Genomic DNA, 23,526 nt, shown 5'->3' with positions numbered 1-23,526 from the left:
GTGTACCACAAAATTTAACACTGTATTTTATTCAATGTTATCGCCTTATATTGTCAAATTTCATGTGTACAGTACGGCAGTAGAGAATTACGGCGGATCCCAAAAGAAGAGCTTCCTTATAAAGAAAAAGAAGAGGGCAGATAGAACGACCTATATGAAACTTAACAAGAGTGATGAGTATATCCCACACGTGTAGAATCTAGTGTCTGTGAAAAAGATTCTTTTTGCGTGTGTTATGCCACATTGAATCCGCAATTTGAAAGAGTTCCAACATTCTTAAATATTCATAGCGTACGATTGGCTAACACGAATTTGTAAATTTAGGTCACGAAAAGAAAATTTATCAATGCAAAAATCATAGTGATATTTAAAACAACGAGGGAAACATCAAAGTATCCATTGTACAGTTCACCTTCAAATACAGTAAATGATACCATACGCAAATACGCCATCGGTCCTTACGTTATGTACAACCCAGACTAAAATGTCGCCTTTATCAGCGCTGACAGGGCATCTCATTCAGGTAGAAGGCAAGGTTATATTTTATACGTGTGCGACCAATAAATAAATATATTTGACATGTTATGGAAAGCCCGTCATCGGAAAAATGTATGTACCACAAGGGTATCTTTGCAAAGTATGGGTTTGTGTTCAAAACAGGTGTATGTACAGGACCACGCAACAACATGAGAAATGCACGCAACAAACATAACGCGCTTTGTGGATACGCGTTAATTTAATACAACAGCCACACTTACGACTGAGAACATTGGCTTGTGACATTGACGGAACAACTTGAAGTAGCGTTTGTTTGATGTGTCAAGTGGTTATTTCTTGTGGTGTTCTCCTCAACTAATGGTTTACTTACATGAGTTGATGTGTGTTGCGATCGGCACGGAGATGGATAAATAGGGTTCATAAGGGGATAATTCATTTTTGGGCTGGATAGAGGATGCAACGGAGACATATTAACATAAAGCGGATTCTGCGAGCCGTCGCAGCAAAGTTCATTGGCAGAATCGTCTAGGGAAGTAACTTGCTGCATTCCGCTGGATGTGGGCGTTTGCTTCATCATCATCAAGTCTGTGCAACAGTAATACATTTGATTTGCAGTATTGGAAACAGCCATTGAAGATGTGGTGGCACCGAGGTGAAGAGTGGTATAACCAGCGGAATCTTCGTCTGGCTGTTCTAGATCACGGCCAGACGTCAGAGGGAGCGACGAACGTTGCTGCTTTTGGTCGAAAGGTTGCGCGTGCGTTATAATATAATGATTGCCCTCGCAGGTTTTGACACCAGCCCACAAAGCCCGTGTCAAAGGTGGAAAGGACGAAGGTGTTGCGACGGGTCGCTGAGTAACAGGCGCAACCGAACCTCTGCTGCAGTTGCGGCGGAAGTCTTCTTCCCTATCGCCAGAGGAACCGATTGCCTGGCAATCCAGTTTGCTATTATCTGTCTGGTGGCCGGCGACTGTTCTTACTGGCATCATCGCCCCAGTACTGTGGTGGCGTTCGCTTCCGATGTGGGACACACCACTATCGTTGCCGCCAATCAGGATGGAGCCGTTCTCCGTCAAAAAGCTTCCAAAATCCCAAGCACCTTTCAACATTTTCCTATATTTATGAAAGTTTCTTGAAATAATCGAACGTTTATAAGGATGGCGCCACGCCACCTATCCTTGTCAATTGATGTCTTACCCATTTAGTCTCAAGTAGATTAAAGCCGAAAGGAACGCTCCAAGCGTAAGCATCAAGCACGATGCTAAAATGACGAAAAACCATGTATCTTCAAGGGCCATTTCTGCTTCCAAAAATAAAAATAACTTTAGCAAATAAATCAACGACTGTGTACGTCATACGATAATGTACCTGTTCCCGATGTTACGCTAACTGTGCCGACCAGGTCAAACCGTCGCGCCCAATGACACCAATGACACGGAGCTGTTAACACCGTATCATTCTCTCGGTTGACATCACCGGCCGCGGCTAAAGCCATCTCTTGAAGATAAGCTCTGTCAATGAAATGTGGAAGCGGAGGTGGTGGGATTCGCAAAATGGCATCTGGGGGAGGTTCTAGGTCGTTGAGTAGCCAATCACAGCCGACATTGTCCATCGTTTCCATCCGCATATCCTAACTAAGCAATAAGCAGATGAAAAAATAAACACTATGGTTTTGACAGATGGACCAGACAATTTTTGTGTCGCCATGTGAGCCTAATGCTCATGCAAGACCGCGGCAATTTGCATCAGCTAGAAAATTATCCGCTGTGCTGTGAAATCATAGTATGCTGTAAGCACGACTTGTATTAACTTTAAACGGTCGAGGAAGCAAGAAATACTTCATTTTCTACAGGTTAGATAGAAAAATGGAACAAAGAAAAAAGGGGAGAGAGAGAAAGAGAGAAGAAAAAAAGGCATAAAGGTAAAGGAAGTGGTCTGACACGCGAAGCGATCATCATTTTTATTATGACCTGTGCTTCAGACGTCGGGTGGATAGGAGGGTCGCTAGTGGCTTTTTATCGTTTCTTTTCCTTCCCTCGTCTTTCGTTCTTTTCTATTCCATTATTTTATTTCATTTCATTTTTTTCTTTTTTTCGTTTTTCTTCATACTTTTCTTAAATGGCTTAAACACCTGCGCTGCAGTCAAGAGCCGGAATGAGCCACCCTTTTATGCTCATCACCTTGAACCTTCGATAGAGAAATAATGAAACAGGGAAGGGGAGGGTCACTCAAAGGCTGACATACTATTCGATTCCTCTCATATTTGAAAGACTAAAAAGAATCGGTGCTACAAAAGTATTATGCATTGGTAAGTTATAACCAGTTAGCAAGGCTGAAAGTAAGCATGTTAGGCATTATTACGTGAAAACTACTAGCCATCTATAAGCTCACAGCTAATGCATACTTTGGTGTTTATTTTTGCATGCGGAGGCGTTCATCTCTTAAATTGCAAACCCACGAGCACAATGTTACGCAAAAAGTTTTCTACATTATTGCAGATGATTGTTTAATAGCTTGAGGTGGGCGGCAATGAAACTCTATCGCTGAAATTGACCAAGCTAACCTTTTTCTTTTTCTTTTTTTTTATATTTTCACGAGTTTATATTTTTGGAGGCCTGGCTTCGAAACTACGCAGAAGTTCATCAAGTTTGGGTAGTTAAAAGGCTGATTTTGTTGTATCTCTTAATTAGATGGAACATTCTGCAACAGAAGAATGTATCTTCGAAGTACTAAATACCAGTAAAGAAAAATAATTAAGATGTTGAACCAGGATTTTGACAGCTATATGCGATTCGGAAACTGAACTTAAAGGAGGAACGACTTGCGGCTTTACCTTATATTTCCTTTAACCATTAAAGTGGTCAACTCTTTTCCTGCCCCACGCCTTGTATATTCAGGAAACTCTCCTACTGTTAGGGTAAGAACAAATAGAGTCGACTGGACTTCCGCCCTATCGTGTTCCTCCACCAAGGATGGGTAACCTACTAGGTTCATAATTCTACCTGGGTGGCCGATTATGTACAAACCAAACCGAAGACCCAAACGCGCGCCATCTTGTCTTCCTTTATTGTAGAATACTAAATTTCTCCCAGACATGCAACTACTCGTCGGCTTGAGCCGTTCCATTTGTACAACGGCGCACACGGAATGGAAACTGCTGTTGATCACGATGCTTTTTTTTTACCAGTTTTAATGTAAATAAACTCCACCGCAATAATAGCCTCGACATTTATCCAGCCAAAATGCATCTCTTTGAGTTTCAGGCAGTTTGCACGATATTCTACAGAGAGTATTGCGGGACATCTCTATTATCGATCGCCATAAGAGCTCGAGGGGGAGATGGGTGAAGCAACACAAAACATAAAAGGATCCGCCAACACTATACGATGCCGTATGCGAAGCTACACAAACCGACTGTATTTCACCCGCAATAGGTGCCGGAAAGTATTGATTTATCGAGAATCTTTCTATCACGTTCACCCAATTGCTTATAAAAGAATTCATTAGAAGTGAACTCCAGATATTGAATCTGAGATAGATGACGATAACGGTGCCGCCTAGGTAACGGAAATTTTCACTCTTGGCTGGGTGAGATGATACCAGCATCAACCGAGAATTTAAAAAGTTGATCCACCATTATTTATTTTTCCACTAGAGAAATAAGCGAATTCCGTTCGAAAATTTGATAACGAGGCTTTAGGAAATGCCAGCTGGTAGAAAAGAAGTTAACATGGTAAGCAATAGTTCAATTCACCTATGTAAGTTTGGCAACACTTTCAGCCAATAACAGCTTTTCGTTCAGAGCGTTCGGTCTTTAATTTTCAACTGAGATAGGGGGCTAACTACACAGGCGCAGCTGGTGCTGTACATATCCCGTTAAAGTAGCAGTTTCTTTCAGTCACCCATTTTATCATTTGTAAAAAAAAAAAAAAAAATGAAGACAAGGTCTTCAAAGGATCAAATCTACATAGTCTTCCTGTAGTTGACCAAATTGAGATCTAGACAGCATTTTGCGGAACATGCGACGCTCATGATCTACGACAAAACCCCATCAGTTAGCGGCATCTTTTGCGCTCATTGCTTTATTTCCCAGGTAGAAATTCTTTGACATGAAAGGATAAAGATCTCGGCTGATGAATGGTCGAAATTTGGTCATTGTAACGATCCCTTTCTTGTACTTTATTCCCCTAAATACGTACCCAATGAGGAAAGAAAAAAAAATCTGAAAGGACAGGCAACTTAATCTTAGCATGTAAACTTCAAGCGCATCGACAGAATACATACATTATAGTTGAGATAGTGTAGAAGGCGGCAGCTGACTGCTCAAGACCAGCAACTACCACCCACGGTGAAACTTTCCCTCTAGGACTCGCTACCCCACCTACTTTTCTGTTGAGGGAATTCTTTTTTACTGTTGGAAATAACTGAGTGGTAGGTTTATCAAGACATCAATGTCAAACGACCCTTTCGTTGAAGGCGACCCTTTATAATCGAATTTGCATTCACAGTGAAATTAGCCAAGCCCTAATCCATTTGAATTTTCCTTATGAATTCCAAAAGACATATTTTAAAATTTACTGTTCGATTTCAAAATATGATTTTTAAAGAATAGTCTAAAAGGAAACACATCTAAAATATTAGTACGAAAACGCAAAAGAATCGCCCAAAATGAAACAGAACATGGGTAGATTGAACACGAAAACTTCAATTAGCAGAAAGGCACATTTTAGTTTGAACGCTTATCATTTCTAAAACATCTGAACAGCTTACTTGCGTCCCGGTAAAAATAACTTGGATCAACAAAGAAGTGCCAAATGACCGTACTACGACGAAGAAAAAATAAAGCAACTTTAATTGTTTTTATGATTTTCTACCAATGTAGAGGGTTACTTACCACTTTTTCAAGTAGAAATCCTCCGTAATTCCTTACAACAGCTGAAGATGGCAAAACTGGCGCTCAGTTTAGGCTTGTGGTCACAAAGGACGAACCATGTAAAACTTCAATTCGATTTGTTTCTTGCAATAGGAATCCGTAATCGAAGGAACGAAGCAGGTGAATTGTCCACCTTATCTACCTCAACGACCTGCCTTGCCTGCACACGTCACCACTCTAGGAACATCTACGAGAGAATGAAGAGATCGGCATGCGCCCCTTTGCCCTCGAGAAGCGCCCAGGTTTGTTCGCTAGTCTTGGGTTTCTTCTTTTACGACTTGTTTGAACGATAGCTCGCTTCTCCGATTCCCCCAAAAGATCGATACTTAGGAGGATGGCGCAGATACCCTCCTCTTTTTAAGACGTATTTCTTCTCAACCTTTATGCACCAATCGTAAAACATTTCAATTATCTATCTACACCTTTTTACTTCAAACTTTGAACAGGAATTTATAATGTAAAAATCGAATAGTCTTGCTGTCATCGCATCACATCATAGGCCAAATCTGCATGAAAGTTTCTTCTCGTTTGGATTGTATTGATCCAGCATGCTAACGACAGTTTTTTGTACAGTAAGGTTAGGGTACAACAGTATGGTATTGATCGAACGTCTGTTGCCTTCTGTTGGCGCTTTTCGTAAGAGAAAGCTGTTTATTCGAGGTTAAGAGGTAATCAAGAGCTTAATGCGATAGTTGCGCAATATCTTTTGTTCAAATGATAGATTTCAGACTTATTTTCTATTGAATATCTGAGAAAATCACATGCATACAAGCAGATTTTTAACGGTTAATACAAAAACATCTCTCAGATGTTCCAGTTGCATGACTTCGTATAGCTCCAGGTGCGTACCGCTGACGACCTAGGCGTATGAGGAATAGGCAAATTTCTTGATGATCTTTCTGACCGCAGGCTGCGTATCTTGGTTGTTGCCAGTCGTGTTTCTTTAAAACGCCGCCAGCTCATCATTGAACACTACTCGTGATATAGTGGATTTACTTAGTGACATAGCTTGGCATTAGGCATGTGTACTTTGCCATTCCTGGCTTGGGTATTCCTCTAATATTCATCTAGCTGGCATTCATCTCGCGCACTGCCTTTGTCTCTTTGATCTCTCTCATTTTGCCAGAGGCTTAATTTGAAACCTTGTTCTGTTTTACCATTCGTGTTACCTGCTCCCTGCTATTCGTATTCCCTTCTCTCTTTCTCTCTGTCTCAAGAAAAGAGAAAGAGCGAGGGGGGAAAATATAGAAAGAATGGAGGCCAGTCTGGTAGTTGGGCTATTATTACCGACGAAAAAGAAGAGAAAAAGAGAACGGACTTCATACAGAAGGAACAGGAGAGAACCCAAACACATACACAACGAAAAAAAAAAACCCAAAAAAGGAGGGAGAGCCATAATGTCATAATTAGACGTAGGAGGCTCTGGCTATGATGCCCGTGCTTTGCCGTAGGCTACATGAAAGGGACCGATCATGATGTCCACCAACGGCCACAGAATACTAGGCAACGAATGTAACATCACAGAATTCGAACAATAACACTGCTGAGGGCACCGCCAACTGCCAAACCAATACCGAGTCCGGCAGCCATCAGAGAAGAGGCCGTTTCTTGATCTTTTTTGTCTACACACCTGTAAAATCAATTGTAGCATCAGTAATCGAGTAACTGGCTTATCACAGTTATTTGAAAGGCCGATACCTTGGGGCCTGTGCAAACGGAATCACACTGAGGTAACCATTCGAAAATGCAAAAAGAGCCATAACAAGTACAAATCCAGCATCGTTTGGAATCAAAACAGGCAAATGGAATCGAGGCTGGGCATTGCACATTATCATCAGAGGGATGAATGCCAATCGCATAACAGAGAGTATGCATGTCCACATTTTAACGTTCGATGGCTATGTTAATGGGAAAATTAATGTAAACAAATGTATATGACAGCGTCATTTCATTTCTTGTACTATATAACATACCATTGGTATGATTCCTGTTGACGTACGTCCAATGTAATCACCAATACTCATGAGTAGGAAACACGCGACGGGAGTAAAATAAACATCTATTAATGCCAAAAATATGCTCGATTAATAGGTAGATTTCAAGAAGCGCTTCCTCTCTATGCATCACGTGATATACATACCATTCCAGATAAAGCCCTGATCATAGCTTGCAGATCGGATTAATACGCTTACGGCAGGAAATAGTGACAACGTAACGATGTACACTAACGTAATTGAGAAGAGATACGGCCAAATCTGGCAAAAAATTCCAGGTTAGTGTACGATGCAAGAAACCAAAGGAAACAATGGTCCTAATAATTCACCTGTACAATAATCCTACGATAAGAAATTCCTGTGTCAACGATGAGCGCTTCGTCTTCCTGGTCTTCCACGAGATCACTTGCTTTCAACGGATCACTTTGACTGGAAGGTGTTCTTTCACAATGTGAGTAAAAGACAAAGAATTTCTATCGAGGAAATTTTAAAGAAAGTTGCAGAAATCGTCAAAAAACAAATAGCAAAGCTTGCTTACTGTCGATGAAAGAGCCATATACAAGCAGAATGATAAAACAAGAGTAAAATCCGCTGCCATGAAGTATAAGAACGCACTTTGAGTAGGAGATGCACCGACGGCGATAGACACTATGTTAGCAAGTGAGGCAAATATACCACCTGAAAAAATAAAATTTTTTTTTTGTGCATTAATTGGGTGCTTTTGTAGCAACTGAACTTTAAAGTGCATAATTTTATTTTTTGACCCACCTAGAGCTTGACCGCTAATAACTGCATTAACATAACCGCTAGGGAACTTTCCAGCAAGACCACATACGCCACCTTGAAATATGGAGCTGACAACTGCAAATGAACCATTTAAGAATGACCGAATACCGAGACAAAGACAGGATAATGTTTGAGTATTTTACCGTTAATGAAGAAGGCGCTTACTAAAGTTATGAAGTAGAAAGACATCTGCCCTATAAGACAAAGTTGCAAATTTATTATAAAACAATAAAAATATTTTGGGAAGCTAGAGGGATAAAAAAAAAAAAAAAAAAAGTAACCACTTACATGGATCTGTGTCCAGTTCAACAAGTGCTGTTGTAAAAGTAAACAACAAAACTACACCCAACAAACCACCAGCAATGCGGAGTTTGAAAGAAAACCTGAAAACATTTACATTTTTACAAGCCAATATTTTTACGCTGCTTAGAAATGAGTTTTGGGAAGAACTATTATTTGTTTACTTGTGTCCCACAAAAGCATTTAGAACAAGAACCACCGTACTAGGGACCAGTGAGGTAACACATAAGTAGGAGGTAAATCCTAGTTGCAGTGGAGAGAGATGAGATGTGTTCCCAGAAGAAGTTGTGTTTAAATCTCTAAGTTTATACATCCAATACTGTTTTTAAAGCAAACATCATTAATCAGTGTAGATTGGGATACTTTTGAACTAAAGTTTACCCCGTTTGCTGTAATAAAGAAGTTCCATGGCAACAAAGTAGCCATTCCAAGCAAATAGAACAAAATATACACACCAAAATACCTGCAAAAAGGAAATAGAAGACATATATTTTTAAACATTCTGCCAAAATATCAAATATGTATGATGAAGACCTGTCCACAGGTTCACTATGGTTGATAAGAACATCATTTTCCTCGTCTTGAATCGAACCAGTTGATGAGAACACTATCCTTCCATCGTTATTTACAGAATTTTCAATAAAATCAGTATCAACTAGTAGGTCTGTATCTTCTTGGTGTGCCCCATTTCCACAGCTATTGTTTTTGGGCATGGCAGCTTATAACTCCAAGAAAAAGGATGCAAAATCGTGGTGTAAATTCTACGACTAGGTTTACATGAAATTTTCTAAAACATTACGTGGGGTCTAAATTTACAAAGCGCTTTCGTGCAATTAGACTTGCTCTAATCTGAAAGAGAGTCTTTGCTATAACACTCCTTCCATTCCCTCGATTATTTCCATGACAAGGAGTAACGAAATACCATTCCATGTTCCACGTTCTGACTACGCGAAATATCCGGTCATACCGCTAAACGGCTAGAGGCTCGGTCCCCAATTTTTCCACGTTCCATGTGAACGGGATGGGAGGTGCCTGTAGGTAGTCGCCCGCCGGAGATAGTTCAGAGATAACAATTAATAATGAGTACCGAACTAGATTTAGTTGAAAAGAGAATCACACGATTAGAAAAATTTGTTCTAGGGCAGGGTGCTAGTGAGCATGGTGAAGAGAAGGTTGGTACCAAAAAAAATTTTTTATATTTTTATAAAATTTATAATAACAATTGTTTACCATACAGCTTATAGACACATTATTGGGAGTCTCCGAAAAATTGGCCAGTGTTGTTTCAAAAAACGAGAAAGTTTCCTCTGCGTTGAAAAGAGGTAAAAGAAAACATGAAACTTTTTAAGGTTTAACCCAAACATATTTTTTTCAGCTGATGAAGTAAAAAAATATGCTGATCCTCTATTTGCTGAATGTGATGGATTCGTTTCTGACAATGTCAAGCTTCAACTCCTTCACTCTAAAGAAGGGGATATAAAAGATGCACTTGGACACCTCCAGAAATTAAATGCAATTAAATCGGTACTTGACAGTCAAGCAATTAAAGGTGCAGTAAAAACTTTTACAAATTGATATTTTAAAATTTTAAATGAAGCTTTTTTTATTCGCCAAAGTAGATGTTCCTCATCTAGAAGATAAAATTAATAAAATTTCATTACACCAAGAAACCCAAGAAAAAAAAGTATTGAGTCTCTCTGATGATACATGTGCACTAATAAAATACTACAGCAATTTTGTAAGTTAATTTCATACATTTTCTGATCTTTATGAATCACAATTTGAGCAACTATAATCCTTTTTTAATAGGTTAATGATGTTTCACAGAAATTGGCTGAGATTGAGAAATTGGTTCACATCATAGAAGTGCAGTCAGTGAAACAGTGAAATATGATTCCTTTGGGCAATTTCATCTGTTTGATGGAATTTTGTCCATAAACATAACTGTTCCCTATGTAACAAATTTATTTTCTTTCATCCCTTAAATATCTTATGTTTGCTAAAAACAAAACACAAGCAAAATAAAAATGTAAACAATACACAGGAAACCATCACAGGGTATAAAAGTATTTTTATGAAAACTAAGAAAATTTTTAAATGCAAATAATTACACTTGATTCCTTAAAAAGTATATTTAGTAGATTATTTCAATACACTATACCACAGTCACTGATTCATTCAGCAGGAACATTTGTTTAAATTTTCATTGTCCTCTTGCTGTGACAGTTGTAGCCCATTGTTCTCTGTCAATTTTTCCAGTTCAAATTTTGATCGGTTACTCTCTGCCAGTTGTAGTGCAATGCAGGAGAACATTTCATCAACTCCTTCACCAGTTTTGCAGGATAATGTAAATGTCCCAGCTACAAGGGTATGGCACTGCTCACTTGAATTAATTTGAGATTTAGGAATTAGGTAATACAATATTAACCTATGAAACAAATTTACACACCAGAAGGCTTCCATGTCACTGTCTGTTATTTGAATCAGAGACTTAAGATCCGATTTATTGCCACAAAGATATATTTTTGCATTTTCAGCATATGAAACAATATCAAGCAAATGTTGTGACACCATGTTGAATGATTCAGGTGAATCTAAAGAGAACACAAGTATTGCAGCGTCTGCAAACTTGTAATAGCTAGAGGTTATTGAGGCGACTCGTTCCATTCCTCCTGTGTCCCATAGCTGAAGCTTTATGTAGAAGGACGTTAGTGAACTTAGTCTCATGTATGTTGACTTCTCAAACTATAAAATTTCGACAAACCTTTATGTCTTTTCCAGCTACATGGTAACGTTTACTATAATGATCCAATCCTAAAGTAGACTGGCGATCAGTTGCTGTTGTGTAACTATTAGATGTAAATCTTCTGAATAAAGAACTCTTTCCAACTCCATATTCTCCACACAAGATTACTTTTTGTTCTGGTATTTTAAGTGTTGTCATAATAAAACACTTCTCTATGTAGAATCTAGGTTAAAATCGTCCGCTGTTATGGTTATGGAAAAGCCAGATCATCGTTCGCTTGAAGTTTTATCCACTAGATGTCCCTGATGGAATTGCTGTCACCGCGAATCGTACTTAGATTTGAATATTAATGTTTACCAGTTAGGTATATAATAAGATTATTTGCTCGTTATGTGTGGAACTCGTCATTATAACTTATGTTTTGTGATTACTGCAGGCTGTTACCGGGAATTAAAGGGGTACTATAGTTAATAAAACTAGAGGATACACGTATAAAGTGTGAAATATATTTTATAGCGGGGAGTGTGGGTAGTTGAAACTAGACTTGCCGCTCCTATCAATTCTTTTATCTTCATCGGTGATCCGATCATTGGATCCTCGAATCACCCGATCCCATCAATGGATCATTAAATAGCAGATCCGATCAATCTCTGGTGATCGGATCGTCGATCGAATTTTGCTGATCATTTTTCCCGATCATTTGCTTTGCCGATCGCGGCAAGGCTAGCTACAAGCATCTAAACAGCAGCACAAAAACCTTGGTTCCATACTTAGCTCCGCGTTTTAGAAGAAAATGTTTCGCGTTCCAATTTCTCTTTTTAGCCATCTCGTTTGTCGTCTGCTTCGCCATAATTTAAGTTCGCGAATAATTTGAAATTTTTACCACACAATCAAATTACATCAATTTATTAACTTGCAAGTGGTTTTCTGTAAAAGAACTGTTTTAAACGCCAAGCGTTTGAAAAATAATCGACTATGAAAAATATTCTTAACCTAACGTTAGCTATTATAAAACCGGACGTAGTGAAAGTTCCTTTTACTCTACAGGTATATGACTAAATTCAATTGCTAATGTAACATTTGACATTATTGCGCTCTATCTTCCCATTCAGGAAATCCGCAGGAAGATATTAACAGCTGGCTTCTACATAATCCAAAGCCGTACTGTAAACCTTTCTCGTCAGCAAGTTGAGAATTTTTATAGTGAACACGCTGGAAGGTTTTTCCATAAACGACTTGTAACATTCATGAAAAGGTTGATAACTACCATCTAAGTAAGATATGTTGTGGTGTTAGTTAAATGTCAGTTTATTTCTGATGAAATAGTGGACCTATTCATGCACATATACTAGCTCATCCTGAAGCTATTCAATTGTGGCGTAAGATAATGGGACCTACAAAATCGTTTATAACACAATATGAAGCCCCAGACACCATTAGAGGATCGTTTGGCCTTACTGATACAAGAAATTGTACTCATGGCTCTGGTAAGTTTCCTGCAGTGAGATGTTAGGCAATGCTGAAATCTTATACCAATTTATTGTGAAGATTCTCAAACATCAGCCATGAGAGAGATTCAGTTTTTCTTTCCCCAATTCAACTATGAGGAATGGTTAGAAAAGCAGGAGCCAATGTTTAGAAAAGGAGTATGCAGTATTGACTACTCCACCTTCACCCACACCATAAAATAGAAGTTAGGGTTGTAAGTAAAAACTTGCAAGCAAACCAATACATTAGTGACTGTCAACTATGCAAAATACGTTAAATCGGAATTTTATTCCTTATCCTACCCTTGACTTGACGAAATTATATTTACTAGTTTTGGACATTCAATCATTTACCTATCAAGTCTGACAAATACTTTTGGCTTAGAAAGAACTCGAATTCCTTCTTCAACTTTAATGAGTTGCTTTTCAAGATCTTCTTTCTTTCGGCGAATTGTCAAACTGTCCTTGCTCAGTGGGAGGCAGTTAAACTCTGCATTCAATTCTAATTGACCTGGAATTTTTTTTTTTTAAATAAAAAATAAACAATTTTTAGCTTAGTAGTGTATAAATTGGTTGGAAATTCAATCAAATGATTATACTTTTTTGGAGTCTACTTAAGGTTTCAAGTCTTTCAGATTCAGGCATAATAACATGCCCAATTGGACAATCAGGATCTGGCATGTTCTTCAATTTTTCTTCTTCCAGATGTGCCCATTCTGCTTTTCGACTTGTAAGGTATCTAGAACAATATTCAGATTAAAACTAATATGACCTATTAGTCCACTTCACTCTTGTTCAATAGCTCATTTTGAAGTATGTTTTTTTCAGTTTGCCTATAAATAGGAAGATTTAAAACTGGGCTCATGCATTTATTTTAAATTCAATAGCCAAATTTTTACTAGCAAATAATAAAGGCATGGACTCAAAACTCTTGAATTATGGTAAACCTAGAAATAAAACTCATTACATACTTTGGAATAGCTCCTAATTTATGACTTCTTTGGGTTGCTAACTCACTATGGTGAGATCTTGCAACTGAAGTTTTCATTTTAATTGCAGAGTTTGCAACTCTTGCCAACATATTTAACCTAATTACATCTTTTCGTTCAGTCTGGGAAAAAATAGATTGTGAAATTTCTTATAAATAATGCAGCTTGATATGACTCACTTTCTTGGGTATGACTGCCTGAGTTTCAGGACTTGTAGTGGATTTCAAAGAGCTCGTACTATGAGATCTAAGTAATGGCTTTTTTGGAGCGGCAACTGTAGCTTTTAAATTATCCAAATTTTGTTCAGTACGGAAGGAATATACAGAATCAATAATGGGGGACCAGACAAAAGAGGGAAATGTAAGTGTCATTTTAAATAAGGGGCACTTTCCTAAAGGTTTTTCTCTTCTAATCTCGGCTAGAACGCGCTTTATCCTGGAATGTCTTTCTTTTATCCCCACAGAAAATTTTGGAGTTGGAGCACTACGTAAGGTATCCATTATATAAAAAAAAAATAAAGGTAATATATATTACACCTCCCGGTACGAGGCACTCCAACTGTCACAACTGGCTATTGCAACTTACGAGCACGGCGGAGTTGCCTTATTATTATTTTCAGTCCGACTCCGACTACCCGGCCACGCCTGGTAGGGGTCTACCTGGAATCAATCGGGGTTTTAACCCAGATTGCAACCAACTGGCAGAAACAAAACTGATCGAATTTTTCTCCATGAAGGCCCCAATTGTGGGTTACTCTAACGGTTTACCCCGATCATTACTCCAAAGTCGGTGCATCGCGAACCATTGATCGGCAGAATCAGTTTACACACAGAATCACCTTTACTTGATTCTGGCTATTTTTTTTGGGGGGGGGGATGATTGTTGGGTTTGATTCCAATCCGATTTCAAATTGATTCGGCCGATCACTGATAGCCTTCCTACTTTTGTCAAAATCTGTAAAAAAACGTCTATTGGAATTCGACAAAAATCCGACGGCTTACTCAAAATTGAACGCTGATTCGATTAAGTAATCGGTTAATTCAGTGATCGTCCGAATCAATTTGAAATCGGATCGGATTGGAAAAAAGCAAACCCAACAATTAAAACCCCCCCAAATATCGCCAGAATCAATTAAAATTGATTTGAATCAGTCTTTTTAGGGTGCTGAATGCACTTTCGACTTGGCTTACTGTCGATTGTAACTTTGCCATTTTTGTCACTAATGCTCGAAATTTGGAGAGCTCAATTTGCTTGAATTCGGTTTGCATGGCTTCTATTTTTCCATCCATAATTTCCGTTTCAGGCTTGACAACTGGTGTAATTCCATTTTCATTTCGTACCTTGCTATAGGTTTGTCTGCTTGTTTGCGGGTGCTGGGGATTTGTCCTATCTTTTTCTGTTTTTTTATCTGATAGTCACTCTCTGATTGCCAGTTTCATCCTCTGGAACTTAGGGCAGCTTGACGAACTTGCTAGTTGTTTTCGGTCACAGTTTATAAAGCGAGATGCAGCTGTGCAGTTTGGCAAATCTTCATGTTTATTATCACATTTGCTGCGTCGTTCCTCATCCCTACAGTTCTTGCTGGTATGGCCAAGCCGTTGGCATTCTTTGGAGTATCTTGATGGACCTGGGATGTTCAGTCTTGGTATAAACGCAAATTCGTTTAGGAAAATTTCCTTTGGTGTGCCGCCGTCGAATTCAATGGCTACTGTGGGTGTTGATATTCTCTCTGAACCTCTGTCTGTTTTAAAACGCTAAACTGAATTCACTTTGCAGTCATAATTTTTGAAGGCATGAAAAAAATTTTAATAGTAGTATCTGTTGTTCTTTAGTCGTCGGTCTTATGAAAAGGTCATCTACGGAAGCGACAATCACTCCCTCTTTTTGACATACACCTTGCATTGTTCCTCCTCCCTACATTGCATTCTAGTTCCTGGAATTTTTTCTTATTTCAATGGTGTTCATTTATTTGAACGATTTTCCATCGTCTTGCTTCATGAAAATCGGTGTCAGGTTGGATTCAATGCTGGTCAACGCCATATTGGACTTGAGGTCCGTCACCTTTGGCGGACGGGTTTTTACTTTTCGAAGGAGGGTTCACAATTGATTTGACAATTGAATTCGCGCGTTTTTTTTTGTTTTGTTTGTTTTTATATTACTTTATACATTTTTTTATCGCGTATTTTTATTTTGCGGAGAAACTTTTATCACGTCTGTAATATGCCGTTTCTTAGTTGTAACTCCCGCGGAGACCGTGTTGTTCAGGCCATGCACGTTGCTTAGTTATAACTTTTCAACTTGTAAGAGCTGACGGTCTTTTGGCTGGTTGATGGCACCGGCGCCTCGCCCTTTTCCTTCGCCTTCTAAATAAAAATCAAAATATATTCTTAAGTTATATTTTTATGAAGAATATTGTGTTTAGGTAGAATCGCCTTTCAAAACTCTATTATTGATCTTTGCTTATTTTTTTCCTAAAAAAGGCGAACCCAACAAGCTTTAACATGGCGAAGTAGGGAAAGGGTCCCGCTCTTTACTTAAGAGTAGTCCATGGCCGAGCCCTATGTAACATATTGAAATTGTTTTTTCTTTTGTGGGACAAGAGCAAAAGGTATAAGGCAATACTTACATTTTTCGGTTTAATGAACTATTTCATTTCGACAACGAAGTTTCCATGGCATACTCCTCTACCACCAAGCACGCAATATACATCGCCACAACATTTCCAGAAAACCATACGTTTAGCATTCGTCATCCGGTTTGTTGTACAGAGATGCTTACCCCAATGAACATCGGGTTGAATTGCAGCTTTTGACCCAGAATCTATAGAACTCAGAATCGATGTAGTCCAGAAATCTATATCTATACAACGTAGCAAAGATTTACCATAACGAACAAGCAAACCAAAATTCTAGTTCTCAAAGATAATTTTTAGTTTATAGTTTACCATTTACACTACATCTCCTGGAAATAGTGAGACGGCAGTTGATCAATAGGTAGGCTACAACAAAGTTAACTTGCTTGTCAAACCAACTGAATTTAATCTTAAAGAAATCATACTATCTAGATTGAATTTCAAACAATGAAAAGCCATAATGTTGGCGAGCAATCCCTACTCATTAATTTTTATTTCAATTTCATCTGTTACCTCACTCAGTGGGGAGAAACATGTTCGAAAATAAATTCTGGGTGAGTTTGCTATTTCTACGTCACTTTAACATGCAGAGGTTATTTTTTTGTAAAAGAACACGAGGGCTTAACAATCTAAATCTCAACTGCTTCTTACTTCTGAAAGAAAATCAATTTCTTTTCTTTCCATTTAGAAAACACAAAAATAACACTTTTTGTTAATTCAAGAGAGTAATGGCCAGCACTTGGCTAATAATGCAGGCCTCAACCTTTTAAGATTTCAAGGATGTTCTGAATATTCTTTAACGAGGAGCCGGTCGTGAGGTTTCAAGAAAAGAAGCAGATTTACCAGTACTGACATCTCCTCCCACTTTCGGGGGGCTAAGTGGCATGCCCATGAAACTTGAAGTTTTTTCAGTTTTTGTAATCAAGGACGCCCGCCGCATGTACAACATCTGTAGAGGTTGGACGGGATTCATGTAGCGAAAAGTCCCTTCGCCTGGAAGAGGTACTCCCAACAACCGACGACTGAAAAGGAAGCGGTAGCTGAAGAACCATAAGAGAACTGCAATTACACTCGCAACAAATTTTTCCGGGGTTGAATGGAAGTAGATGATCGTTGCCTGAACATTTGGAAAAAATATAAACAAAAACCATAGCTTTATCTCCGATATATTAAGACTGAAATTGAAAGCAATACGAACCATAAGCATGATGTCCCAAAGTAATGCCAACATAGCCATTGCGATAAACGACAATCTAATATATGGAGTAAACTTTTCATACTTGTCCCGAACAAACAGAAGTTGTTCGGCACTCAGACAATCCAATGGGGTTGCCGATCCGCTTTCTTCACTAGTTCTGTTGTGCTCTTCATTTCTTAAATGATCTTTGATTGCTTCCCAACAAACAAGTGCCTTAGCTTCTTCCATAATAATTAAAGTACAGTAGATCAAAATGAATGTATGGCCTGATATGGAGAAACTGTTCCATGAAAGACCCTTTGAAAGGCATTGTTTACGGCTATTAGAAGACCGAACAATAGGCTTGCTGCAGTAACCATAGCTAGAAATTTAAATTACAATGATTTAATCAAACAAACAGATGGGGAAACTTGTTAAAACTTTAAGTTACCTTTCTTCAATTGTCACAAATAATTTGGTCCAAAAGAACCACATAAATGTTGCAAAAAGTAATCGTAGCATATGTTTTCGAATTTTAGTTTTATCACCACAGGAGTACACAGAACTTGTCAGGTACACAAAGGAGCCAACAAACACCATAGTCCAACCTGAAAAACAAAATAATACAAAAATTTTCAGCAGAGCTTCTTATTTTAAACTTGTAATACTGTTTACATACCCCAACTTAACTTAACAAAATAGATGTTAAATATGTTGTCTTTCCGGGAAAAATAAGAATTGGGAATAGGTAAGACATCACCCAATATACTTCCAAAGAAAACAAGCATAATATATATTCCAACTTTGATATTGGGATCAATAAACAAAATCTTCCGACACAAGTGTACTACCATTAACAACAGTACTTGTTGAATCGACGTCGGTTCAGGAAGAGGTTTTGTTCCCTTTCTTTCACCTGTTTTTGATTCGACAGAGGGGCGGAAATTTAGGGCAGAAATACTTTTAACCATTTTTTGCGCTAAGTTTGTTGCTCTATTTAATAAGAAATGATGTCCTTACTAGGACAGAGGAGAATACAAAAAAAAAATATCTCTAATGAAGTATTTATTTCAAGAGCCAGTGACACTGTTTATGCCTAGCAGACGACAACAAATTTGTTTTCATACACAACATGAGTGATACCGGTGATATATTCAATGGATTGCTAAAGCACGTTTTTTTGCAACCTTCTGGATCTAGTGAAGCCGGACACATCAATTAAATATTCAAATGAAATTTTAGCGATTTGAATCAAGAGAACCACCGGTCTTTTCCAAAATTTGATAAATGTCGTAGCTACAGCCGAAGTCTATTCGGTATCCTTGTTTGAGGCCGTAAGGATTTGAAGGTGTCTGGCAGTCCATATTTGTCTCTTTACGCAACACCGTATCTATATCCACGGACGAAAAGAATGCAACAGCCTGCGGCAGATCATATAGATTCATTTGGTATGAAAACATGCATCTAGTCCAAAGATTTGCGATTTGTAGCGCCAATGCTGCACGGAATTTATCATCTTCCTTTATGATGTATCGCACTTCATCATGAATGCTAATCGAAAATCGACCCTCAATTCTAAAAAGAAACCGTTCAGCACAAAAAAAAAGTAAGAATTTGTTTAAACAACACATGAACGGGCAGACTTACTTGTACACGTCAAGAAGGTATCGCATTGCCACAATCATTAAATGAAGGTAGTCAACAGCGGAACTCTGAACGACCCAGTTGACGCGGCTCGTCATAAATTCGTTACCGACGTTGCAGGGTTCCAGAGCACGACTAATACGACAATGCAACACCGGTGTTTCTGGCGCCTGCGATTGAGCGATTTCTTCCAGTTTGTTGAACATGTGAGACTCGGTTCCTCCAGACCACATACGACGCTCGGTTAAATGTTCGGTTGGCAAACTAGCCAAGTGTGCCAGTTTACTTTCTTTTTTCGCGTTCTTTCTGATGTTATTTAATTGCTCTGGCGTGACTGTTTCGTCTGATGGGTATCCAAGAGCAGACGCCAATTGCCGTCCGCGACTATTTAGCTTAAAAACTGAATTTCCCTTTGTCATCGAGTACATTTTGCGGGCCTTTTCTGCAGCCTCTTTTTCAGTCAAGCGATGATTAAATTGCATCAATAAAGTTTTTGCGAACCGTTCACCAGCGCCATATATCCTGCCGTAATTTAATACTTTTGCTTGGTCTCTACTAATGTCGACGGCTAAAGCTGTTCGACTATGCATATCTGTCCCGTCACTTTTTTTGCCTTGTAGTGTCATCCAACCGAACGCCGTCGATCCGTGCTGACCAGCAAAATACGAATCTCCGATGATTGAGGCTATCCAAAGTTCTTGAGAATCAACATCTGCACCAACAAAATTAAAACCGGGCGGACACTGGATCATAGCCTTCAACTCTGATCCCAATCGATCCTAAAAATAACGAAATTTTTTAGCAACTTAATATTTTTTACCTTTAGGTTGATAAGTTTATTACCTCAGGCCAATAACTGAATTACCTTATACGCATTTGAAGCAGTTAACCATGTGGATTCAACTGCCCTTCTCGTGAGCGTGCCAGACGTAATGACCTGTGGTAATATGGCTCCATACCTATTTGACGCATCAAAATTATTTGAATTCGTTACGTTCCGCGGAAGTTGAGACTGTCGAAGCCACACGACCATTTGGGAGATAATGCGATCACGAGCATTTCTCCAGTAGATGACTGTGGAAAAAGAAATTATTAAAATAATACATTACACTTACGAACAATAAAATGTATAATTTAATCAAGTACTATTGCGATTTAGTTTTAAAATATGTTCGGCGATAGAACTTGAAGTAGCTTTAAGAGTTCCGTCTTCAATTTTGTTCAAATAGTCTTTCGCTAACGGATTTCCAACATTGTTATCAACGCCAGATTTATGAGGAAGGCGAAAAAACCAACAGCCCGGGATACCGACATCATATGGTCCTATTCCCAGGTGCCAAGCGGGCCGATCTGAAGTCAAATAATTGCTGTGCTTCTTCTGAGATTGATTACATACTGGAAATGCATCTTTCTGGTGTTCCATATTATTATTTAGACCACGTCGTATAGCCTGCAAATTGTAAACATAACATAAGAGGATAGGCAGCTTTACAATTTAATCCTACCTGCCAATGAACAGCCAATTCAAGAGGATCAGTTGATAGATCCGTCATTTGACCGAGCTGCACAAGGGCTTCTTCAGCCGTGATAATTCCTTGAGTTGATACATTTTGGTCGGCAATTCGAGGAGGGAAAAGGGAAAATGCCTCCCTCAACGGAAAAGGTATTACATTTTCATCTTGGCGAGATAAATCTAGAGGTCTTCCAGGAACTAGATAACCCCAGCCCAGTTCGCGGCTGTGAAAAAGTGGGTAGCCATCCCACGTCAATTTAAGCAGCTTTGGTACTACTTGTGCTGATGTTGAAACTTCAGACGGACCAACCAAACCATCCTGAACGCGGTCGCATAATAAGCAATACCAATTTGGATAACTATATTTAAAGAGAAAAATAAACACATATATTTTTTATTTAGATTAAAAAAAAAAGCTTGATATAGTGTAAGATCTGTTGTACCCAGGTAAGAAGGAATTACGTTTAAACAAATGGTTTTTAGTGTCAAACAATTCTTGAAATTGCTGTTTTAGTCGTTTGATTTCACGTAGGCCAGCTTCATCTCCATTTATTTCATCTTCTTCTTCTACGTTAACAATCATGGAAGGAACATCATTGGCCGCTTTTTTTTTTTTTTTTCACGAGTGATGCGGCTTTCTTCACTTTCAGTGGCTTAGTCGACCAATCAAGGTTCCAAAGCCAGGGGTCCCCTTCATACGCTTTATCTTTAATCATGTGGGCTGCTCGGTCGGCCTCTCTTTTTAAGCTTTGCGTTAGTTCATTCTCTAAATCACGATAAGTATCTTCAGAGTCTTGTAAGTATCGTTGCCAGTTGCGATTCACAGGTAAATAAGCAGTGCTCATTTCCAACATTCCAGCTAGCTTAGAGGACGAAAGGAAAAATTAAGACAACAGATTTCTGGCAAACTAGAAAAAAAACAAATAATTAAAAGTATTATAAAAATAAACAACTTACAGTGACTGGATGAGGAAAACGCTTTTGATATTCAGGAATGAGAGCACATAATACTTCATATGTGGCTAGGCAATCCCTTGCGCAATACGTAGCTAACTGTTGAAAATCTTCTATTATATCTGACACCGTACCAGTCACAAAGATATTCCGCTTCTCTTTATCTAAACCCAATCCGCCGCAATAAAGTTTATGCACATCGCTTAAACCATTAAATGAACTAATATTTTGCCATTCCAGAATCTCTTCCATTTTGCTCGACTTGCTCCGCATTTGCTGATTTTTCATAGGTTTATCATTGGTACCAGATTTTGCGGCGATAAGCATATTTCTTTGAAAACTAGTAATGCCACTTATTGCTATGTGTAAAGACATGGTGTCAAGAAATCGAACCTTTGTTCCTTCAATGAAATACTGCTCTTTTATGCGTGAACGGTCATAACTAACGTTATGTCCTACAATTATACGCTCTTTTTGATCCTTGAGAATCAAACGATCTTGTTCCCTTTTCGACTCCAAATTGATCAAGTCTTTCAGTTCATAAATGCTTCCCATAGTTCTCAGCATAGAATCTTGCACCTGTATATGCAGCAAAATAAAAAGGGCAAATAATGTTGAACAGTTATGTGATTCATAAACTAAAAGAAACCTTTTTCTCTTCAAAGAGCTGACTGCTGCACCATGAGTACCAATAATTTTTAGAAACTGCCGTAGCTAACGTTGGTAAGTGACCCTCTTTAACACAGACTTCCACATCAAAGACATATGCTTCGTCATCTGGGAAATCAACACAATCTGTTTCACCACTAATGCTATATCTCGTCCAACCAGGTGAAAAGTTCCAAACTTTGGGAATTTCTGGAATTCCATGTGACACAAAATCTAACAATTTTGTAAAATAATTTCCACATTGCTTTTCAGCAATTCTTTTGAAGTGTTCTGCAATATTTTGGCCTTGTAACACCGGAAGTTTTAAATCAATGTCAGGGAGCCTGCTGACTGATTTACCATGTAATTTATGAATAGACAAATGTTCTTGAATCTTTCTGATAGTCTCCGAAGATATTGTATTACTGTCATTCTTTGAGAATATCTGGCGATGAATTGATCTTGGTAGCATTTGTATGCCACATGGATTAATAATATTTTGGTTAGATAACGTCGATTCCAAAGAGGAGTCATCAGTTACATGGTAATTTTTCCTTGAAAAATCTTGTCCAATATTTTTCTGAACACCTAACTTGGTTACTTTCCAACAAGTTCTACGACGGTAGCTGTGCTTAATTTGCCATGCTTGAAACGAAAACATGTTGTGAAAAACCAATTTTTAAACCTCTATACTTTTTCGTCTACATTTTTTTACACTCATAAGAACGGGTGTCTCTTAGACGTTGTCAGTTAAGTCTAAAACACCCACGTAAAAAGAAATAACGTAAATATCACAGAAAAAATAGTTTTGGCGTTTTAAAAATTAGTTTGTTTTAAAAGAGTTTTAGTATTTAAAGGAACTCTGATCCCAATTTTCATATTTTTCCTTATTTTTATTTGCTGTTGCTGGCGTTTCGTAACCCGGATAAACCAATAATTTGTGTAAAAACCACTCAGATTTGAATAAGGCTCGAACACGTTCGCCCAATTTGCAGGGTAATTCCCACTTTCAAGTTGTTGTCTCATACTTAGGGTTGGAGTTACTTACTTGAACGTTTATATTTTGTTTTGCGTTTTACCTCTCCTGGTAACAGCAAGAAATAATTGACTTTTTTGTGGGACAAAATGCCCGTTTCAGTTTTTATTGTAAGCAAGCAAGAAATAATTGACTTTTTTGTGGGACAAAATGCCCGTTTCAGTTTTTATTGTAAGCTATGCTATGA

General features: G+C 38.3%; 8 protein-coding genes across 10 annotated transcripts; 2 read left to right on the top strand and 6 right to left on the bottom strand.

Annotated features, from left to right (window-relative positions):
* Positions 1–638: 638 nt before the first annotated feature.
* On the bottom strand, positions 639–5,654 carry LOC130689754 (uncharacterized). 3 transcript variants are annotated; one of them, XM_057512692.2, is made up of 5 exons: positions 5,395–5,654; positions 5,271–5,323; positions 1,869–2,134; positions 1,698–1,800; positions 639–1,613 (listed from the first exon to the last, which is right to left on the bottom strand). In XM_057512692.2, exons 3-5 carry the CDS (start codon positions 2,125–2,127, stop codon positions 755–757), a joined length of 1,221 nt encoding a protein of 406 aa, XP_057368675.1. In that variant the 5' UTR covers positions 2,128–2,134; positions 5,271–5,323; positions 5,395–5,654; the 3' UTR covers positions 639–754. The 3 variants fall into 3 exon arrangements, with proteins under 3 accessions (XP_057368675.1, XP_057368676.1, XP_057368674.1); XM_057512693.2 differs by lacking the exon at positions 5,271–5,323 and having other exon boundaries at positions 5,398–5,654; XM_057512691.2 differs by lacking the exon at positions 5,271–5,323 and having other exon boundaries at positions 5,395–5,653.
* A 1,043-nt stretch (positions 5,655–6,697) lies between these two features.
* LOC130689753 (equilibrative nucleoside transporter 1-like) lies at positions 6,698–9,392 on the bottom strand. Its single transcript, XM_057512690.2, has 12 exons — positions 9,048–9,392; positions 8,895–8,976; positions 8,678–8,832; positions 8,502–8,596; positions 8,357–8,407; positions 8,196–8,288; positions 7,966–8,105; positions 7,757–7,900; positions 7,574–7,688; positions 7,407–7,492; positions 7,132–7,331; positions 6,698–7,063 (listed from the first exon to the last, which is right to left on the bottom strand). The coding sequence occupies exons 1-12, from the start codon at positions 9,224–9,226 to the stop codon at positions 6,952–6,954; spliced, it is 1,452 nt and encodes a 483-aa protein (XP_057368673.1). The 5' UTR covers positions 9,227–9,392; the 3' UTR covers positions 6,698–6,951.
* Positions 9,393–9,524: 132 nt separating this feature from the next.
* LOC130689760 (uncharacterized) lies at positions 9,525–10,567 on the top strand. Its single transcript, XM_057512701.1, has 5 exons — positions 9,525–9,685; positions 9,751–9,835; positions 9,889–10,062; positions 10,133–10,251; positions 10,323–10,567. Exons 1-5 carry the CDS (start codon positions 9,593–9,595, stop codon positions 10,398–10,400), a joined length of 549 nt encoding a protein of 182 aa, XP_057368684.1. The 5' UTR covers positions 9,525–9,592; the 3' UTR covers positions 10,401–10,567.
* Positions 10,568–10,626: 59 nt separating this feature from the next.
* Positions 10,627–11,488, bottom strand: LOC130689759 (uncharacterized). Its single transcript, XM_057512700.2, has 3 exons — positions 11,278–11,488; positions 10,963–11,204; positions 10,627–10,896 (listed from the first exon to the last, which is right to left on the bottom strand). Exons 1-3 carry the CDS (start codon positions 11,455–11,457, stop codon positions 10,692–10,694), a joined length of 627 nt encoding a protein of 208 aa, XP_057368683.1. The 5' UTR covers positions 11,458–11,488; the 3' UTR covers positions 10,627–10,691.
* A 658-nt stretch (positions 11,489–12,146) lies between these two features.
* On the top strand, positions 12,147–13,027 carry LOC130689762 (nucleoside diphosphate kinase 6-like). Its single transcript, XM_057512702.2, has 4 exons — positions 12,147–12,306; positions 12,372–12,514; positions 12,586–12,746; positions 12,808–13,027. Exons 1-4 carry the CDS (start codon positions 12,235–12,237, stop codon positions 12,948–12,950), a joined length of 519 nt encoding a protein of 172 aa, XP_057368685.1. The 5' UTR covers positions 12,147–12,234; the 3' UTR covers positions 12,951–13,027.
* Positions 12,894–14,289, bottom strand: LOC130689757 (enkurin domain-containing protein 1-like). Its single transcript, XM_057512697.2, has 4 exons — positions 13,915–14,289; positions 13,718–13,857; positions 13,346–13,485; positions 12,894–13,257 (listed from the first exon to the last, which is right to left on the bottom strand). Exons 1-4 carry the CDS (start codon positions 14,233–14,235, stop codon positions 13,097–13,099), a joined length of 762 nt encoding a protein of 253 aa, XP_057368680.1. The 5' UTR covers positions 14,236–14,289; the 3' UTR covers positions 12,894–13,096.
* A 2,578-nt stretch (positions 14,290–16,867) lies between these two features.
* Positions 16,868–18,630, bottom strand: LOC130689755 (acyl-coenzyme A diphosphatase FITM2-like). Its single transcript, XM_057512695.2, has 4 exons — positions 18,224–18,630; positions 17,996–18,152; positions 17,566–17,926; positions 16,868–17,484 (listed from the first exon to the last, which is right to left on the bottom strand). Exons 1-4 carry the CDS (start codon positions 18,513–18,515, stop codon positions 17,164–17,166), a joined length of 1,131 nt encoding a protein of 376 aa, XP_057368678.1. The 5' UTR covers positions 18,516–18,630; the 3' UTR covers positions 16,868–17,163.
* LOC130689749 (DNA polymerase subunit gamma-1-like) lies at positions 18,597–22,986 on the bottom strand. The gene is given in 9 exon segments (XM_057512686.2): positions 18,597–19,119; positions 19,192–19,967; positions 20,054–20,262; positions 20,335–20,638; positions 20,694–21,060; positions 21,145–21,309; positions 21,311–21,564; positions 21,659–22,234; positions 22,305–22,986. Coding segments are annotated over 9 exon segments (3,648 nt in total). The 5' UTR covers positions 22,965–22,986; the 3' UTR covers positions 18,597–18,782.
* Between the last annotated feature and the right edge of the window lie 540 nt (positions 22,987–23,526).

This window comes from Daphnia carinata, chromosome 6 (assembly GCF_022539665.2).
Source record: "Daphnia carinata strain CSIRO-1 chromosome 6, CSIRO_AGI_Dcar_HiC_V3, whole genome shotgun sequence".
NCBI classification, from domain to species: Eukaryota; Metazoa; Arthropoda; class Branchiopoda; order Diplostraca; family Daphniidae; genus Daphnia; species Daphnia carinata.
This window is presented reverse-complemented; position numbering and strand designations above follow the sequence as displayed.

What these genes read in the sequence shown, in the direction of transcription:
- LOC130689759 (XM_057512700.2), bottom strand. Translation starts at nt 11,457, where the DNA reads ATGACAACACTTAAAATACCAGAACAAAAAGTAATCTTGTGTGGAGAA. An exon ending in TAGCTGGAAAAGACATAAAG is followed by an intron (nt 11,205 to 11,277) that starts GTTTGTCGAAAT and finishes TTCTACATAAAG; the next exon opens with CTTCAGCTATGGGACACAGG. An exon ending in AGTGACATGGAAGCCTTCTG is followed by an intron (nt 10,897 to 10,962) that starts GTGTGTAAATTT and finishes AATTAATTCAAG; the next exon opens with TGAGCAGTGCCATACCCTTG.
- LOC130689757 (XM_057512697.2), bottom strand. Translation starts at nt 14,235, where the DNA reads ATGGATACCTTACGTAGTGCTCCAACTCCAAAATTTTCTGTGGGGATA. An exon ending in AGGCAGTCATACCCAAGAAA is followed by an intron (nt 13,858 to 13,914) that starts GTGAGTCATATC and finishes ATTTTTTCCCAG; the next exon opens with ACTGAACGAAAAGATGTAAT. An exon ending in CTTAAGTAGACTCCAAAAAA is followed by an intron (nt 13,258 to 13,345) that starts GTATAATCATTT and finishes AAAAAATTCCAG; the next exon opens with GTCAATTAGAATTGAATGCA.
- LOC130689760 (XM_057512701.1), top strand. Translation starts at nt 9,593, where the DNA reads ATGAGTACCGAACTAGATTTAGTTGAAAAGAGAATCACACGATTAGAA. An exon ending in GTGAGCATGGTGAAGAGAAG is followed by an intron (nt 9,686 to 9,750) that starts GTTGGTACCAAA and finishes TTTACCATACAG; the next exon opens with CTTATAGACACATTATTGGG. An exon ending in TAAAATACTACAGCAATTTT is followed by an intron (nt 10,252 to 10,322) that starts GTAAGTTAATTT and finishes CTTTTTTAATAG; the next exon opens with GTTAATGATGTTTCACAGAA.
- LOC130689753 (XM_057512690.2), bottom strand. Translation starts at nt 9,226, where the DNA reads ATGCCCAAAAACAATAGCTGTGGAAATGGGGCACACCAAGAAGATACA. An exon ending in ATATGGCTCTTTCATCGACA is followed by an intron (nt 7,901 to 7,965) that starts GTAAGCAAGCTT and finishes TTTCCTCGATAG; the next exon opens with AAATTCTTTGTCTTTTACTC. An exon ending in CAACAGGAATCATACCAATG is followed by an intron (nt 7,332 to 7,406) that starts GTATGTTATATA and finishes CCATTAACATAG; the next exon opens with CCATCGAACGTTAAAATGTG.
- LOC130689754 (XM_057512692.2), bottom strand. Translation starts at nt 2,127, where the DNA reads ATGCGGATGGAAACGATGGACAATGTCGGCTGTGATTGGCTACTCAAC. An exon ending in TAGCGTAACATCGGGAACAG is followed by an intron (nt 1,801 to 1,868) that starts GTACATTATCGT and finishes TTTTGGAAGCAG; the next exon opens with AAATGGCCCTTGAAGATACA. An exon ending in ATCTACTTGAGACTAAATGG is followed by an intron (nt 1,614 to 1,697) that starts GTAAGACATCAA and finishes TCATAAATATAG; the next exon opens with GAAAATGTTGAAAGGTGCTT.
- LOC130689755 (XM_057512695.2), bottom strand. Translation starts at nt 18,515, where the DNA reads ATGGTTAAAAGTATTTCTGCCCTAAATTTCCGCCCCTCTGTCGAATCA. An exon ending in TTTTGTTAAGTTAAGTTGGG is followed by an intron (nt 18,153 to 18,223) that starts GTATGTAAACAG and finishes TTTGTTTTTCAG; the next exon opens with GTTGGACTATGGTGTTTGTT. An exon ending in TTTGTGACAATTGAAGAAAG is followed by an intron (nt 17,927 to 17,995) that starts GTAACTTAAAGT and finishes TTAAATTTCTAG; the next exon opens with CTATGGTTACTGCAGCAAGC.
- LOC130689762 (XM_057512702.2), top strand. Translation starts at nt 12,235, where the DNA reads ATGAAAAATATTCTTAACCTAACGTTAGCTATTATAAAACCGGACGTA. An exon ending in AAGTTCCTTTTACTCTACAG is followed by an intron (nt 12,307 to 12,371) that starts GTATATGACTAA and finishes CTTCCCATTCAG; the next exon opens with GAAATCCGCAGGAAGATATT. An exon ending in CTTGTAACATTCATGAAAAG is followed by an intron (nt 12,515 to 12,585) that starts GTTGATAACTAC and finishes CTGATGAAATAG; the next exon opens with TGGACCTATTCATGCACATA.